Source organism: Oryzias latipes, chromosome 11 (genome assembly GCF_053564925.1).
Source record: "Oryzias latipes strain Hd-rR chromosome 11, Olatipes_Hd-rR_3.1".
Classification (NCBI taxonomy): domain Eukaryota; kingdom Metazoa; phylum Chordata; class Actinopteri; order Beloniformes; family Adrianichthyidae; genus Oryzias; species Oryzias latipes.
The window spans coordinates 17,907,345-17,923,917 of NC_136247.1; the positions used below are offsets into that span (position 1 = coordinate 17,907,345).

The 16,573-nt window shown below is 39.6% G+C and overlaps 2 protein-coding genes across 3 annotated transcripts in view; one reads left to right on the forward strand and one right to left on the reverse strand.

The window, feature by feature from the left end:
- Positions 1-2,144: 2,144 nt before the first annotated feature.
- On the reverse strand, positions 2,145-13,234 carry trappc3 (trafficking protein particle complex subunit 3). The gene is made up of 5 exons (XM_004073867.5): positions 13,051-13,234; positions 12,198-12,295; positions 7,408-7,507; positions 5,150-5,332; positions 2,145-2,976 (listed from the first exon to the last, which is right to left on the reverse strand). The coding sequence occupies exons 1-5, from the start codon at positions 13,090-13,092 to the stop codon at positions 2,857-2,859; spliced, it is 543 nt and encodes a 180-aa protein (XP_004073915.1). The 5' UTR covers positions 13,093-13,234; the 3' UTR covers positions 2,145-2,856.
- A 287-nt stretch (positions 13,235-13,521) lies between these two features.
- The window catches only part of smap2 (small ArfGAP2), a 36,208-nt gene continuing 33,156 nt past the window's right edge, over positions 13,522-16,573 (forward strand). For both annotated transcript variants that reach the window (XM_011480884.4, XM_078954910.1), the window contains exon 1: positions 13,522-13,987. In XM_011480884.4, the coding sequence (XP_011479186.1) occupies positions 13,885-13,987 (103 nt within the window). In that variant the 5' untranslated portion in view covers positions 13,522-13,884. The remainder of the gene's footprint in view (positions 13,988-16,573) is intronic.

Sequence of the window (16,573 nt, forward strand, 5' to 3'; positions counted from 1 at the left end):
CTGTCACAGCGTGCCTTTCAACATTTGGTTTCCATAAAGGCCACATGGAAGCATTTATCTGGCTTAAAGCAGATCAGTGCACGCTGTCTCAAGCCTGTAACATTTGCTACTTGTTTTCCAGGTCTGCACTAATAAATAAAGTTTTTTGAAAAATATAAGCGTAAAAGGGAATATTTGGAAGAAAACCAGTAAAAAAGTCTAGTGCTTTATATATATATATATATATGAGAAGGTGACAGTCTAAAGGAGCAAAAGCTTGCAGTCTTGATACTTTACTTATTGGCAAAAACCTTGAAAACCATCATCACAAAGTTCTCCAGCCTTTAATTTGCGATTATGGACGACACTGTATTTTAGAGCCTTTTTTGTAAGTGGTATAGTTGTAATAAATTAATTCTCGCATCAGCTTTAATGCACAGCGTGAAAGAGGTTTTTTTTTTGTGCGCATTAGATGTCCTGCAAACACATGGGGGAGGGTTTTCACAGGTGCAGAAACCTAGCTGTCCATCCATCCCACCGGTGGACAGCTCCAAGCCTGCCAAGTACTTTACAATGAGCTACTGAACAAAAAAAAAATGGAAGAATTTCCTCTGTGGCTTTGTCTCCAACAAACACATCCCAGGCCTACAAGGTGCGTAAGTATGCTAATGTAGTGTGTTGAGAGCTCGTCTAAAGGCACGCACTCCTTTTTGAAGTGTTGACTCTCTTGATGCTTCCGCTTTATACTCCCAATCCTGTCAAATAATCACAACTCTGGAAGCAGGAGGAGTAAATAATCATTAGAAATCCTGAGGTAATGCTTCTGTCAGAGTACAAAGACAGGAGGAACTCAGAACTTCTCTGATGTTGAGCTAAATCAACCCAAGTCTTCATCCTGGTGTTGGTCGGTCACTGTTGTGGATCATCAATCCATAATCTTAATCTGAGAAAGATCTTAATTTATGCTCGCTGGTAGCTCCAACCCTATTACCTTTGGCAAGAGAAGATCAGATGTATATAGTTTGTGTGGGAGCCAATGGAGTGCATACCGCGCCCTCTGGTGGCAGGTAAGAGAACAGTTCCTATCGGAGCCGGAACAGCAGCTATAAAAGAGCAAAGACTTCAGGTTTCCAGCAGCTACTGGCTGACAGATTTCTACTAAAAGAAATCCCAATCTGATGATCCCATCTTCTAACTGATTTCTATAGACTTACAGGTTCAGTTGGAGTGTTATTGGTAAATAACATTTGGGAAAAAAACTTTTTATGGGATCCAGAACCCCTTTTTTCCAAAGCAGGAGCAGGAATGATGTGTTTGTACATTTGTGAATAGCCATCTGTGTTTTCGGATAATTATGAGGTGTGCACTAAAGCTAAATGGGAATTCCAGCTCGTTACTGCTGGGTGACATAAAGCCATTCACAGGTGTGACAACCCACCCACACACACACACACACAGATGACTTCCATGTGCTTGTAGAAAGGCTGGCATTGGTTTGTGTTTATTTGGATTTTTGCAGAGAGCGGCTGCACTGCAGATATAGTGAGATGGTAAACAGTTTACTTGTTTACATTTCGTTTTGGTTTCTTGAAATGTTTTCTGAAATGTTCATACTTTCTTTTTTTTCCAGAAACTGGAAAAGGACGTCACTGATTGGATGATGACGTCTGTCCATCATTTCAAACAAAAAGTTATTTGGCAGGAAGCGATACTGGATATGCTTCATATTAACCATAGAACTTTTTAAGTACATGAACATTAAAGACGCATTAGAAAAAACTCAAAGGTCAAAAATCAATCAGTGATTTCCCATAATAGCTATCTTTACTGGTTTCATATTGTGTTATGTTTTTTGACATTTTATTCGGATTTCTGGAAATTACTTTTGATTTCCGTAACGCATCATTTTTATTTTCGTTTCTAAAATGTCTTCTTATTTATTTTGCTTTTGGAATTTTCACCATGATCTTTGGGATGATTCTGTGTTGAGTGACATGTTGGTGTGATTTGCCCTTCAGGGCCACCGTAGCAACAGCTTCAGTCTGCGTTTCATTTAAGTGTGGAGTGTCGCTATCCGATCGTTCCCCGCATGTGTGAAAATACTTCTACTAAAGTATTTTACAGTCAGAGTATTGTTTTTCTTAATAACAGTACCTCTTAAAATCTTCATAATAATCAAAAAGTTTATTTTAATGTTGACCAATAAAAAGAAATGTTTAGGATCGGGACTGCTACTGCACATGTGAAAAATCAGAACACATGGCTGCATTTCACAAATGTACGAATTACAGAAGTAAATCTAAATAACATTGTCGAACTGTCCCAATGTTGGTCAAAAAGAGGAAGGGATGTGGGAACCGATCAGGTGACTTGGCTGCAGACAAGATGGACCCACCATCATCGACAGGAAACAGAAATTTACCAACGTCCCCTAAACATAACTGTTACCCACAAATGATGTGAAGGTGTGGAGTGAAACAAACGCCACAATCATTACAATAAATGTGCTGATTTTTACTTGAAATCTTCATAAATTAACATGCCAGATAACTGGCCACACAGACTTTAAGGAAAAAGGAAACACCCTTCAAAATAAAATTTAAAAAAAAAATGGACAAACATGAATCTCTCAAGTTTCCTGCCAAATAAGACAGATATGTATCAAAATAAAACAAAAAAAAGTGTTGTTTTAAAGTGACAAAAATATACAGAGGTGGTATATTTTCTAAAACAGTGCTGTTCAAAGCCAGTTCACCAGGTCCAAGTTCCTAATCACTTTTCTTTTAGATCTTATGTTTCTCTTTCACCGTCCTTTAAGAAGCTTCCATGTTTCCTCCGTGTTTATAAGAATGGAAAAATGAAACAGAAGAGGCTCCGTCACTCATCTCCTGCTGGAAGGTTTTCTTCGATCCGCTTGATGAACTTCATGCGGATTTCTGTCACGCCGTCTCCTCTGAGGGTGTCCTGGGCGAATTTCACATCCACGGCCATCTGGACCTGAAGGACGCCAAAGATTTCTGAGTGACAACAACACGTTCTGTCTCCGCACACCAGCGTCCTTCTGCTTGATGTTTGTTTGACCCTTAAATATCATCGAATTCAAATGTTTTCATTCAGTTGGGCGACAGTGTAAAGCCTGTTTTACTTGCAAAAACAGGAGATTTAGCTAAATCTGATCTGAAGAACATGTTTGTGAAAGTCTATTACGCCCACTAATCTGGAAATAGGTTACACAAGCGTGATCAGGCAGGCTGTGTGGACCACTGTTCAACACAAATGTGAAATAAATCCATGGTGATGCAGCAAATGACATCACAAGCAAGAAAACTGGGATCAAAGGAAGATATTCCTTTCACCTTAAATGTTCTAAAACTCTTCTACAGCTTTATTTGACACACAAAAACGGACTAAATAACTGAAAGGATGTAGATACAGATAAAGGTTGATTTTTTTAAAGACACAGAGGACCATTTCTAATGCGCCACGCCTACTTTTTGAAGTACAGCAAATCATGTTAATCACAGGAGTCATGATTAGCCCTCAGGTCTTTCAAATCAAATCCTGAGATTTGAGTAAAAACAAATTTAGATTTTAATGAAAAAAATTGTGAACGTCCAGGTACAGATAGGTAAAAAGCTTATTTTCAAAGTAGTAGTAAATTAAGTTCAGTTGCAGTTGTTCATTTCATAAACCTTTGATGAAAACTACATTTAAAAGAACTGAAATAATCACTGTGGTGATGTCTCACTACAAAATCTTGGAGTTGGTATAGAAAGAGATCCTTTTCGGTGGGATAAAGGTTTTATTTTCATTTCAATGATAAAAGTTTAGAAATTGATCAAAATATCACAGAAACGAGCTGACATCGCTCTTTTTATAAGAACTTCATCTGTTTTTGCCGTTTCTCAGAATACTACTTACCAGTCTTATTTATTGATTTTTTCTAAAAAGAAAAAACAAACTTTGAATAAAAGCTGGGAACTGCGTTGAATGGCCATTCACACCAAATGCACCCAATGTGCTCTAGGGGGCGCCGTTCCCCAACGCAAACAGATAAATCAAAGATTTGACAGCAACAACTCTATGACACGTCACTTCAAAACCACACTTGAGTATGTTCACTTTCCACATTGCCCATGGCATTCGGGATTTATTGACCAGAACTTTCAGTGAAGCCATCCAAACTTTGTTAGCTAAAATTAATGATTTTTTTTAAAAACTGATCCACGTTTCTGCACCAAACATTTAACTGTCCGTAAAGAATGTGACAAGTTAAATTATGTGATTGATCATTCAACATCATTTTGAGGATGTTATTCAATGGCGCCACTTTAATGATGTCAACGGTCAAGGAAACCATTTTTGTTTACTAAAGTCTCACTAAGTGGTCTATGCAGCAATTTGGTGACTCGAGACAAACATTTATTGCATTTTCCTCACCAGAGGGCGCTCTGTTGACGAATGCTCTATTTTCAAACTACTGGATGTGCTTTAAGGGAAACAAAAGTCAGAGAGAAGTCTGATATTCAGTCAGACTTTATTACCTGCGTTCACAGTAACTCTAGAACTCGTTTGTAACACGAGACACGTTAGCCGCGATGAAAATGCTAGCAATGGTTGTGTCCGAATTCATTCACTACTCACTATTGAGCGCACTCATCTTTTTGTAGTGCTGTCCGCGTCTACAATTTCAAAAGTGCAAGAAATGTAAACCACCAACGTTTTTATCTTCACAAGACAGTGGACTCATAAATGATCGTTTTATCAGCTTAAACCTAGCGCTCCACATACGTGATGCGACTGCGGCGGTGCGCATGTTTAAAGAGACGACAACATACAGTCACCGAAAGGAGAGCTAACGAACATGACCAAGTTTAGGCAAACGTTTACTCGCCATGTGGCGACTAACCCTCTAAGTTTTACACGCCAAAGAGGAAAAAATGCTCACAACTGGCGAGAGCTCGTTTCAGACCCTTCAAAATAAAAGTCTATTGCGATAGACTTTTTTTATTTAGAAAAGGTTTATCACCCAGCCCTAGTTCCAATCTACTCAAGTTAACAGGATCAACAAGAAAAGTTACACCAGATTATGAAACGGCTCCAATCTTTGCAGCTAAGTTGTCTCTAAACATCAACTTGTCTTTGGTTAAAGCAGCTGTGCTGGACTTACCATCTCCAGAGCTCCTCTAAGAGCGCCGCACAGCAGGTTGGAGTAGACAAGGGTGCTGTGGTTGTCTGGAAGCTCCACAAAGTCGGCCAGTGGGTTGTTTTCTAAGATGAGGGAGAATTCGTCTCCTGCTGGGCTCCAGTTGGTTACGCTTGGGGTGACTCCCAAATACATCTTAAATGCAACCTGGAAACAAAAACCCGCGGGAGAGAAACAGCTTGAAAGAATGTAGGTCAGGAGAGAAGTTTCTGGTTCAAATATGTTCAAACATTTGGATAAAGTCTGCTCTCTTTTGACAGTAAAGAAATGGTTTTGGTGATTTGGGAGTTTATCAAAAGGTCATGTAAGAATCAGAGCAAAAAACTTTCTTCTTTGGTTTTACTCTTTCCAGACTCCTGTCCCATTGTGCTCCTGCGTTTGGACTTTTCACACTTCATCACTTCATCCCATGAACTAGTGTGTGATTACATCTGTGGAATGACTCCCTAGGCTAGCAGAAGCAACACCTTGAAAGCAGCTGGAGTGACGAACGCAGAGTTCCAGGATGGTCGTGCTGGTGTGTCTTCTGTCTGAGTTAAGTTGGGAACGTTTGTTTTCCAAATTGATATTTGGGTTTAATTTCGATGCAGACAGCACTAACCAATGACATGTCTGGGTTGCCCTGATTGATTTCGTGTCATCTGTAAATACAAAGGTCATTTTGCATTGTTCAGGCTGAAACACATTGGTGAGAGCTAGCAGGGGGCCGGTGTGCCGGTGTTTGGGCAGATGTGCTAGTAGAGAAAGCATGGATCTCCTCAGCAGCTCACATTGCTGCGTTTCGGCTCCCATCAGGTAAGTGGAGTAAGTAGGAGGGCACTAATACCTCAGCGATCCAAGTTTACCACAGTAGATTGAAGCAAAAGTTGAGTAGCTCAAGGATCCCATCCATATCTGATAATTAGCTATAGATAGATGAACAAACTGTCTTAAATGTTCAGCCGACGTTTTTGTCTAATGCATGTACTCTGGTTGGTCTGAGGAGGGGCAGCCACTTTTTGGGCTGTCCGGGTCCGTGGAGAGTCGTCAAGAGGAGCGGCTGCAGCTTAAGTGGAGCGCAGGTATGTCTTGGAGCTCAAGCAGCCACCTTAAAGGACGTTATGAAAATGGAATGTGCAGTTGGCGTGAGGTGGTAAGGGGATTGTGACGTATTCGTAAGTTGGATGCACTTGTGAAGCACTGGTGATGCTATCGCACGGAGCTTCTCTTTACTGATTGTGCGCAAATGCTGCAGGTGATTTGCGACTCCAACCAGCTGCCCGTAGAAAGAATGTGCCTGAACATTTCCCTCTACAGGCTCACCGAGTGGTCTACGACCTTGATTTTTTCCCCGCAGACAGCATATATCCCCCTGTAAGACCAGTTAAGGCTAAGGCCTAAAACATGGATGTTGCTACCATGTTCGTGAAAAACTACAGCAGGGTTTACAAAAAGGAAAATATGAATCGATCTTTACTTGGAAAATACAATTTCTATTCATCAAATGGATCCATTAGAGCTCCTTTAGAGTAACTTTTCTCCAGACAAAAAAATTTTTTTTGTTAGCTTTTGAAGGAAATATTCTTTTTTTTTTTTTTTTTAAAGTTGAGGGTTGGGGTTAGAAAATGATGAATCCAAATGGAATCAAGCATTTTGGCAGTGAGTCCTGCTGTACTGTCAACTGCTTAATAACACTGTGCAAAACAGAGGATATCTTTAACTCTAATGTACTGTTGGATCTTGAAATGAATCTCAAAATTTCTGTCAGATGCTTATGTATTGATGGAATCACAACATGATGTGTCTACCATGTTTTATTACACATTTGTTTAAAAAAAATCAAGATTGTCTCCTCAACTTTGCTCTTGGAAGACATGAAAAATGCTTTGTACCATTAATATGACCTGTATAGTCTGTATAACTGGCTTAAAAATGACTTTTTTGTAATCCAAAATGATACTGTTGAACAATTTCTGCATGTTTTTTTTTCCTTCAAAACAACAGAAAAATATCAAACTCGAAACTGATGTTACATTTGCTACTATACTATAAGAAAGCTAAACAAATAGAAATGCCAGCTAGGCTCAATATCGATGGTATATTGCTTTATTTCAGATCAAATGTGTCTCAACCTTAACCCTCCACAGTCTCCCATCCTGTGTTCTTTTTCTTTAACCTCTATAAGCTATTTGTGAGGTTTTCCTCTTCCTCTCATCTGTTTCCTCTGTAACCTTTTCTGTTACCTTCGCGATGACATCAGCTGTTTCTCGGAAATCCTGACACCGGCCGACGCTGGAGCGGGCCAGAAAGTCTTCTATCAGACGCACACCAATGTTGTAACCCCTGGGAAGGAGAGGAAACGAATGAAAACAGAGACCAACCATAACCCTGAGGGGGAAAAAAAGGGAATGTGGAACATCCCAAAGACACACAATGATAGTACTAATCTAGCAGGACATGGCAGGGTTCAAGATTTATTTTGAATCACTTAAGCGGCAGATGAAAGGAAAGCTTTCCTAAACGCTGCTTAAATAAACCTGCTTTTCTTTATGCTCAGAAGGTCTACCTTTAACCATGTAGATGGCATTTTGCTAATTGAGAAGCAGTTTGCTACCTAGTAAGGTCAGTGAAGACAGCTTCCAGTTCTGATTTAAGCTTCAGGGTTCCCTTAAAAACCAAAAAAGCAAAATAAATCAAAGCAAATGTCTGTCATCTTCACAGACATTTCTTAGGCCCCAAAATTCCATGGCTCAACTTTATTGGAAGCGATAATTGTGCCCATCTCCGTCTTGTGAGCACATTGATCTTCAGACTCAAAAATAGATTCTTTCCCAAGGCAATAACCACGCTCAACTCCAAAATGCAAAGATAAAATCTGCCTATGCATATGTTCATATATGTATATCTGCTTATTGAAGTATTTATCCCGTGTAAACGTGTCAACACTCCCCCAATTTTTATTTATCCACATTCCCTTTGTACATTTTGACATGTTTTATATTACACTTTATTAGATTTCTTTTTGAACTAGAATGATGACTGCTCCAATTTCATTGTCCAAGTGGACAGTGACAATAAAGGCATATCTCTATCTATAAGAGGTGCTGACATTCTTATCTTCTAGAAAGCTGATCCAAATATGCCTTCTTAATGGATGAAGAAATCCCTCTGTCCACTTAAGTGAGAGTCAAGACAGTTTTATTTATTATTTAATTACATGCATCATGATTGCACATTGTAACAACTATGTATTAAACCAAACCGCTGTTATACTGATTAAAATGGAGTAAAATGCTGCATATTTGTGGCAATATCATTTAAAGGCACAACATTTTGCAGAATAATTTGATTGGTTTTTTCTTTGTTGTACTACAAGACCTTTAAATCATTTCAAAACTAAACATTGTACCGTAAATTCCGGACTATAAAGCGCACCCGATTACAAGCCGCACCCACCCATTTTCAGGTGTTTAACTATTTTTATACATACACAAGCTGCGTCGGAGTATAAGTCGCATGTATTAGGCAACACTGTCATCCTGACAAATCACGCCCTGACTCCCAGAGTAAGTGTGATTCATTAGCACACTGTGGGTGGAGTCAACTTTGCCTCAGGCTCATGCATTTGAGCATATCTACATCCGCCAAACAGCTTGGAGCTCTATTCTGTTCACAAGTTCCTCAGTTATGGTTTTTTTTATTTTATTATTTTACTTATTGACAATCTAGGTATCATACATAAAATTACAAACAGTTACCATATAATCAACATTACATCCCTCAGTTATGATGAGGAAATTTACATCCATGATTCCCCCATTTCCCATGAGTCTTAGGGGCTAAAGGCGGGGCCAATGCCCGGCTCGCCACACTGTTGTATGTGTTTAAGAATGAGCAAGTATCAGCAGTGCATGGAGGGGTAAACGGGAAAAGCTCTCCATCCGCTTGTGTCGCGGCAGCGTTATGGGAGTAACAGGGTTGGTCAAAAAAACACACCAGTAAAATAAAGCAGCGGCGACTGAAAAGCGCGCGCCTCAGCGCGATACACACGCCTCCGCGTTCGTTTTGTTGAACCATGACTGAAGTGTCTTAGACCTGAAGTGAGGTCCATGCTGTTTAGCTGCTTAGAGGTGTGTTGAAAAATAAATGACTTGTGTTTGGTGTTAGATAGAGAATTCAAACCATACACTGAGTCCGAAAGTACATACATGGCGGCCGCCAATTTAATCCACAAATTAGCCGCGTCACTGAATAAGCCGCAGGGCTGCAAGCGCAGGAAAAAAGTAGCGGCTTATAGTCCGGAAATTACAGTATATTCATGGAATGGCAACATTATGTGGTGTACAATTTTAATGTTCATGTTGATAATGTCAATGACAGAAATGCAAAAGAGCTCAATGCTGTCCTTGAAACCTTTGGTCTAATTCAGCATGTGAGTTGCCCCACCCACAGCAGAAGGCACACTCTGGACCTGCTCATCACAAAGGGGGTTAATATTTACAATGTCAGTGTGGTTGATGTCGCCCTCTCTGATCATTTCTGTGTATTCTTTGACCTGTCTGTTGCTCCCAAACCACCGCCTGGCCCTGCAGTTGTCCAGGGGAGACAAATAAATGAGAGCACTAGGGCACAGTTTGTAGAAATGATAAACCCTGAAAACGTCTCTGGTGCCAATGTTGATGAAATGCTGAATTCTGTTACTTCTAGCATCTTGAATGTTCTGGATGCCATTGCCCCTATGAAAGTTAAATTGAGAAAACATAGACAGAAAGCTCCCTGGAGGAATGATGATCTAGTCAGGGCACACAAACAACAGTGCCGCAGAGCCGAGCGAAAGTGGCGCAAGTCAAAACTCGAGGTTCATTATGGAATATAAAAGGCGGAGTTGTACGCTTACAACCAGATCTTATGCAGAACAAGGGAAAGGTACTTCTCTGAAATAATTGGAAGTTGCAGCAGCAACTCTCGTATCCTGTTCACAACAGTTAACAGATTAACTAACCCTCCAACCCAGCTACCAATAGAACTGGTTTGTACACCCAAATGTAATGAGTTTGCTGTATTTTTTAATGACAAGGTTCAGGGCATTAAAAAAGCCATCAACTCCACAACACATATAACTATCCAACGGCCACCTACTCACTCTAAACTGACTCACTTTGTACCTGTCACTGACCAAATTGTCCAAGAGACCATCACCCGTCTGAGCTCGTCTACATGCTGCCTTGATGTGTTACCCACTAGATTTCTAAAGTCTGTCTTGAACAGTGTGTTGCCATCAATTACTCAAATAGTTAACATGTCTCTTCAATCTGGAATATTTCCAGAGGCCTTAAAAACTGCAGTCATTAAACCCCTCCTGAAAAAGAGCGGTCTTGATCCCACTGTACTGAATAATTACAGACCTATCTCTAATCTGCCATTTTTAGGAAAAGTCCTTGAAAAAGTTGTCTACCAACAGCTCACTGACTTTCTCTTATTAAACAATTCGTTTGATGTTTTCCAGTCAGGTTTTAGACCCCATCATAGCACAGAAACTGCTCTTATCAAGGTAACCAATGACATCCGCCTGAACACTGATGATGGAAAAGTCTCTGTCTTAATCCTGCTAGACCTGAGCGCTGCCTTTGATACTGTTGATCATGGGATCCTTTTGCACAGACTCCAAGACTGGGTTGGCATCTCTGGATCTGCCCTAAGTTGGCTCAAGTCTTATCTGGAAGACAGGAAATATTTTGTTGAAATTGGGAGTTGTGTCTCAGACTACATGGGCTTGAATTGTGGTGTGCCCCAGGGATCGATCCTGGGACCCCTTCTGTTCAACCTCTACATGCTGCCACTAGGGCAGTTAATACGCAGTAATAACATTTCTTATCACAACTATGCAGATGATACTCAGATCTATGTGTCACTGACAACAGGTGAATATGGGCCGGTGGATTCAATCAGCCACTGCCTCCAACAGATCAGTGCGTGGATGCAGAACAACTTTCTCCAGCTAAACTCAGACAAGACCGAAGTTATTGTTTTTGGCCCACAGAAACAAAGAGAAATTGTCAGTAGCTACCTTCATTCTCTGTCTCTTAAACCCTCAAATCAAGTCAGAAATCTAGGGGTAATCATGGACTCTGACCTGAACTTTAACAGCCATATCAAATCAGTAACATCAGCGGCATTTTACCACCTGAAAAACATTGCCAAAATCAAAAACATAATCTCAAAGCGAGACCTGGAGATACTTATTCATGCATTTGTCTCCAGTAGGTTAGACTACTGTAACGGCCTGCTCACCGGCCTCTCCAAACGAGCTGTAAAACAGCTTCAGTACATCCAGAATGCTGCTGCTCGAGTCCTGACCAAAACCAGGAAGTATGATCACATTAGTCCTGTGCTCAGGTCTTTGCACTGGCTCCCTGTACCTCAAAGAATAGACTTCAAAGCAGCTCTGCTTGTGTACAAGTCTCTCCATGGCCACGCACCAAAGTACATCTCTGACATGTTAGTGCCATATGAACCATCTCGTACTCTGAGGACCTCAGGGACCGGCCTCCTGTTGATTCCCAGAGTCAGAACTAAACAAGGGGAATCAGCGTTTCAATATTCTGCAGCTAAAATCTGGAACAGCCTCCCTGAAGGCGTAAGACAGGCCTCTTCTGTGTTCATGTTCAAATCTAGACTTAAAACATTTCTGTTTAGCCGTGTATATGACTGAAAGGTCCTATCTGCACTTTTCTTTCCTTCCTTTCTTTTTAAATCTTTTTTTTTCTTTTCTTTTCTTTTAAAGTAAATTTTATGTTGATTATTTCTATGATGTATTGTGATTTGAATGCATTTTTCTGTTTTGTGAAGCACCTTGAATTACTTTGTGTACGAATTGTGCTATACAAATAAACTTGCCTTGCCTACAATGCAGACTTAAAAAAGGTCAAATAAGCGTAAAGAATAGCTCTTATTTATACTGATCTTTGTATTTATGTAACAAATGCATTTGACACAGCAGGAAACTGTAAGAAAAAGTTCTAGAAGGACTTACATTTTGTCCAACTGCTTATTGACTTCCTCATCGTTCTCGTAGTCTTTACAGAGCTGGGTCACCAAGGCCCCATAGGTTAATGTAAACAGCTCAGAGTTCTGCAGTCAATAAAAGGAAACAAGAAAATCAGACAAAGTTTTCAGTTTCAAGGTTTATTTGTGGTGGATGTTTTGTATATGCAAATATATTGATCTTATATAGAATTTATAATGCTAAAAAAAAACAGAATAATCAAATCAAATCATCAAAGCTATCAGTTAAAAAAGGTAATGGACCCCTTCCTTTGTAAAAGCTGCTGCAGAGCAAAAGTTACCATTGACAAAACATCTACATGTACATTCATACAAAAATACACACATTAAAGCCTTAAAATATAATTTATAAAACAGTCTTCTACTTTTTTCTTTTTAATTATTAAGCTCAGATCCTTTTTTACGTGGCATTATGCTAACCTACAGACGGCAGCAAACAATACTAAAACCTTGTAGATATTATATTTATGCGAAACATAACTGGGTATATTTCCTTTTATTTATTTTTTTAAGTAAATTAAAACACACACAGAACAAAAGGCAAACTACATAAAACCCGGACAAGTAAGTAGCTAGCTAGCTAGCTAGCACACTTGTAAACAAAACAAACTGCATTTTCCTTTTTAAGTAAGCAATAAGTAAATCTTGATGTTCTGATATTGTAAATCTACCACATAACACAGATACTTCATAACGACTGTTTGTTAAAAACTGATATAATTCAGATAACTATACAATTTAGCACGTACATTTTGACAGTTAGCACTTTGCTTGTTTAGCTAGCTAGCTAGGCTGTTTTTACTTCCGTCGGGGCCGCCTACCATCTTTTTGCTGTCTGTTGTTCGGTTGGATTGCCTGGACATTGTGGACAGCGTTACAGGCTCACGCTCACGGTAACTCCAGACTAATCCTTTATTTATTTGATTCTGGCTGAGTATTAGTTGTCGTTGTCGCCTGTCCAGACCCAACCGGAATAAACATTTAGCTTCCGGTATTCTTCAAAGTAAATGTTGCTGTTTTTATTTATTTATTTCTAAAAGGGGAAGTTGAAAATAAAAGCTTTTCATACATTTTACAACAATTAAGTTTATGAACGCTATATTGTGCTTTGAACTTATCATACATAGTTGAGATGCGCACTTGTGTGGGGGGAAAAATAAAAATATTATTTTGAAAATATAAATGCTGGTCTAAATTCAGACTTTACCTTGAAACGACAGCGTCCCCTAGCGTTTAAAAAAGAACACGATTTCCCGCAGTTCTGTAAATGACCGCAGGATGGCAGTGTGTGCACATATTCTGGAGAGTGTGGGCACGCGCACGAGTGCGCGCGGGAGTGTGAGTGTAAGACAGAAAAAAAGGCAGAAAGAGTCAGATAGATTACAGATGTGCATCAAAGTCGACTCTTGGAAATCACATGGTGCTTCCTGAGCAGACTGGGGTGCGTTAGCTTTCAATAATCCGCGTGCTGGTTGGCTGAACGGCTCCCATCTCTTCATTGTCAAAAAGAAAGTCATCGCACTCCCCATCGAGGAGGAGGAAGAGGAGGAAGGGAGTGCATCGCCTTTGCTGCTTACGAGCTAAAGGTCTATAGAAAGCAGCCGGCACGCGGACCGGAAAGGCGGGCTGTGCAGACGCTGGACTACGGCGCAGCAATGATGGGCAAATCTGTGAAAGACGTTGACAGATACCAGGCTGTTCTAAACTCTTTACTGGCGCTGGAAGAGAACAAATTCTGCGCCGATTGCGAATCCAAAGGTGGGTGTTTTCCTATATGTTCCCTCCCTCAGCCTTATCCCCGTTCATTCCAGCTGAGAACCCCAGCATGAGTCGACCTTCTCGCTCGTTTACTACCGGGGAATGCTGCATTTCATGCACCGGTTCTCCACCAATTAGGTTGTACTATGGTAGAGACGGGGCCACATCCTCACACTGGAGAGGCATGCGGTTACATCATGCCAGAAACACACAAACAGGATCGTGTTCAGATGTTTTCATTGAGAGAACTTCTCATTTTGAAGAGTACAAATAGATAGTCATATAACCAACTACAGTCATAACACCAAATAGTAGAATCCTTGTTGGAGAATTTCTCGAACCCAAGTAGGAAACTGGAGTGGAGTCAGACAGAGACAGACATGTGCTGACTTTCAGTCGCCCTGAACAGATTGTTCCTGCCGGATACTAGAGATATGTTAATACTGCACTAGGGATGCAATGATTCCTTTCCCTCACAGTTCGGTTCAAACCTCAGTTTTTGGGTTCGAATCGATATGATTTGTGTGTTACAACACAACAATCCCTTTAAAAAATTAATAATAATAAGGAACTAACAAGCTAACAGTGAACAATAAATCCTTCTTAAATGTAGAACGTGTTTGACACTTTCATTGTAACATACCGGTATGCCGTAACGATACAACGATTCGCCTTCCCATTGATTCGGTTCAACGGTGCAGCATTCGGTTTGGTTTTAAACCAACAATTATGACACCTCTAGTCTGTACTGCACCTGGAATATTCAGCTATTATGCTGGCAAGTGGATGGAAACAAGGCTAAACTGGTTTATATCAGTATTGGATGAATCCTCCATTGGGGATGAGATAAATGCATAGATCAGGACAGTTGTAATGATTACGATTTGGGTTCATCTGTGTCTTCCGGCACAAAGAGACTGGTGTCATCAGTTATGTGCCGTATCGGCTTCACCATATTGCTGGGTAAACGTTGGTGTATTGGCTCCAAACACTGAAGCCAAAGCACAAGATTTTTCAAGTTCTCATTGCCTGCGCAATAAATCATACATTGTCAATGCGATATCAACCTGTGCTACACTCGTTTCGCAAAAGATAGCTTAAGTTGCGATAAGCGCTCGTATTAAATGTATGCGCACACGCTAAACAATGTCATGGCAGTTTTGAAGTATTTATGAAATCAAATTTTGCCCTTAATGCCACATTCACACTGTGCCCGGAAATGTACATGCGAGCGACAACTTTAATTTGAAAGTCTATGTAAATGCACGTATTTGCACGTTTTGGGCTTCAGAACTCTTGCGTTAAAGCAGCGCAAATTAAGTTTATAAGTCAATTTATACCAATTTACAGGATTTGCACCACTTCAACATTTCACACCAAGCCTCTTGACTGAGTATATGCGCTAGTATACGTTAGTGACAGACCAGTGTGAAAACTGCTAAAATAGTGTTCAAAAAGCTACGCTCAGCATGTTCCATCCTGAACACGCCACGCATACCCGGTGCGTACGTAGCATTACACATTTGACCAATCAGATGGACTCCTTCATGTCGTTGAACAAATCGAATGGTCTTTTAAAGTAGATGCCCGCCTCCCATGTAGACATGGGTCATTAGGAGTTAAAGCTATGTTGACTTTTACTTAAATAAAACCATTGCAGAGAAATGGACGTAGTATATTTGTTGTTTTTTAGTTTAGCTATTTGTTCATATATCAAAAGTCATATCATCTTCGCAATTTTGTTCAGTAATATCACAAATCGCTAACTTCTGTCATATCGTGCAGCCGTACTGGTATTTCTTTCTTTTTACCTTTCTAATGATCATTTTTACTGTAATATATATGTATGTGTATATATATATATATATATATATATATTCACTAGAGGTCATATATATATATATATATATATATATGACCTCTAGTGCATATATGTATGTATATATATATATATATATATATATATATATATATATATATATATATATATATATATATATATATATATATATATATATATATATATATATATATATATATATATATATATGTATATACACACATACACACGCACACACATATGTGTGTGTGTGTATGTGTTTGTTTTCTACCTTATTCTCTGTTCAAATGAATGAATTTGCCTCACACTTTGTCAGAGAAATACTTCAGCTTTGTCAAATAATGGAACACCCACAGAGAAGGCCAACGATTCATGGAAATCACTGCAGGCTGTCACTTACTCAGACATGCTGGGATTACGCAACAACAATGTTTGAGAGTCATGTTTCCTGAGTTACATGCCTTTAAAACACAGCTTCTGCGTTGATGCTGACTGGTGCACATTATAGGGTAAAGCTAAGAGGCTGTCGCTGAAGCCTATATTTCGTTTTTAGATTTTAAAATTAGGGGCAATGAGAAAAATGGAGCTTTTCTTTTTCATGTGCGGACGGTTGTGGGACATAAAAATAGATTATGTCAACACAAAAAAAAAGAGCTGTTGCAAAGACATACAAATACGGATAAAAAGTTTTTTTGACCTCAAGTGCAAGGTTTTTTTAGTCCAAATGATTCAAGTCTATTAGTGTG

Coding starts and splice junctions, on each gene's coding strand:
- trappc3 (XM_004073867.5), bottom strand. CDS start 13,092: ATGTCCAGGCAATCCAACCGAACAACAGACAGCAAAAAGATG. Junction 12,296..13,050: donor CAACAGACAGCAAAAAGATG/GTAGGCGGCCCC, acceptor TATTGACTGCAG/AACTCTGAGCTGTTTACATT. Junction 2,977..5,149: donor TTAGAGGAGCTCTGGAGATG/GTAAGTCCAGCA, acceptor GGCGTCCTTCAG/GTCCAGATGGCCGTGGATGT.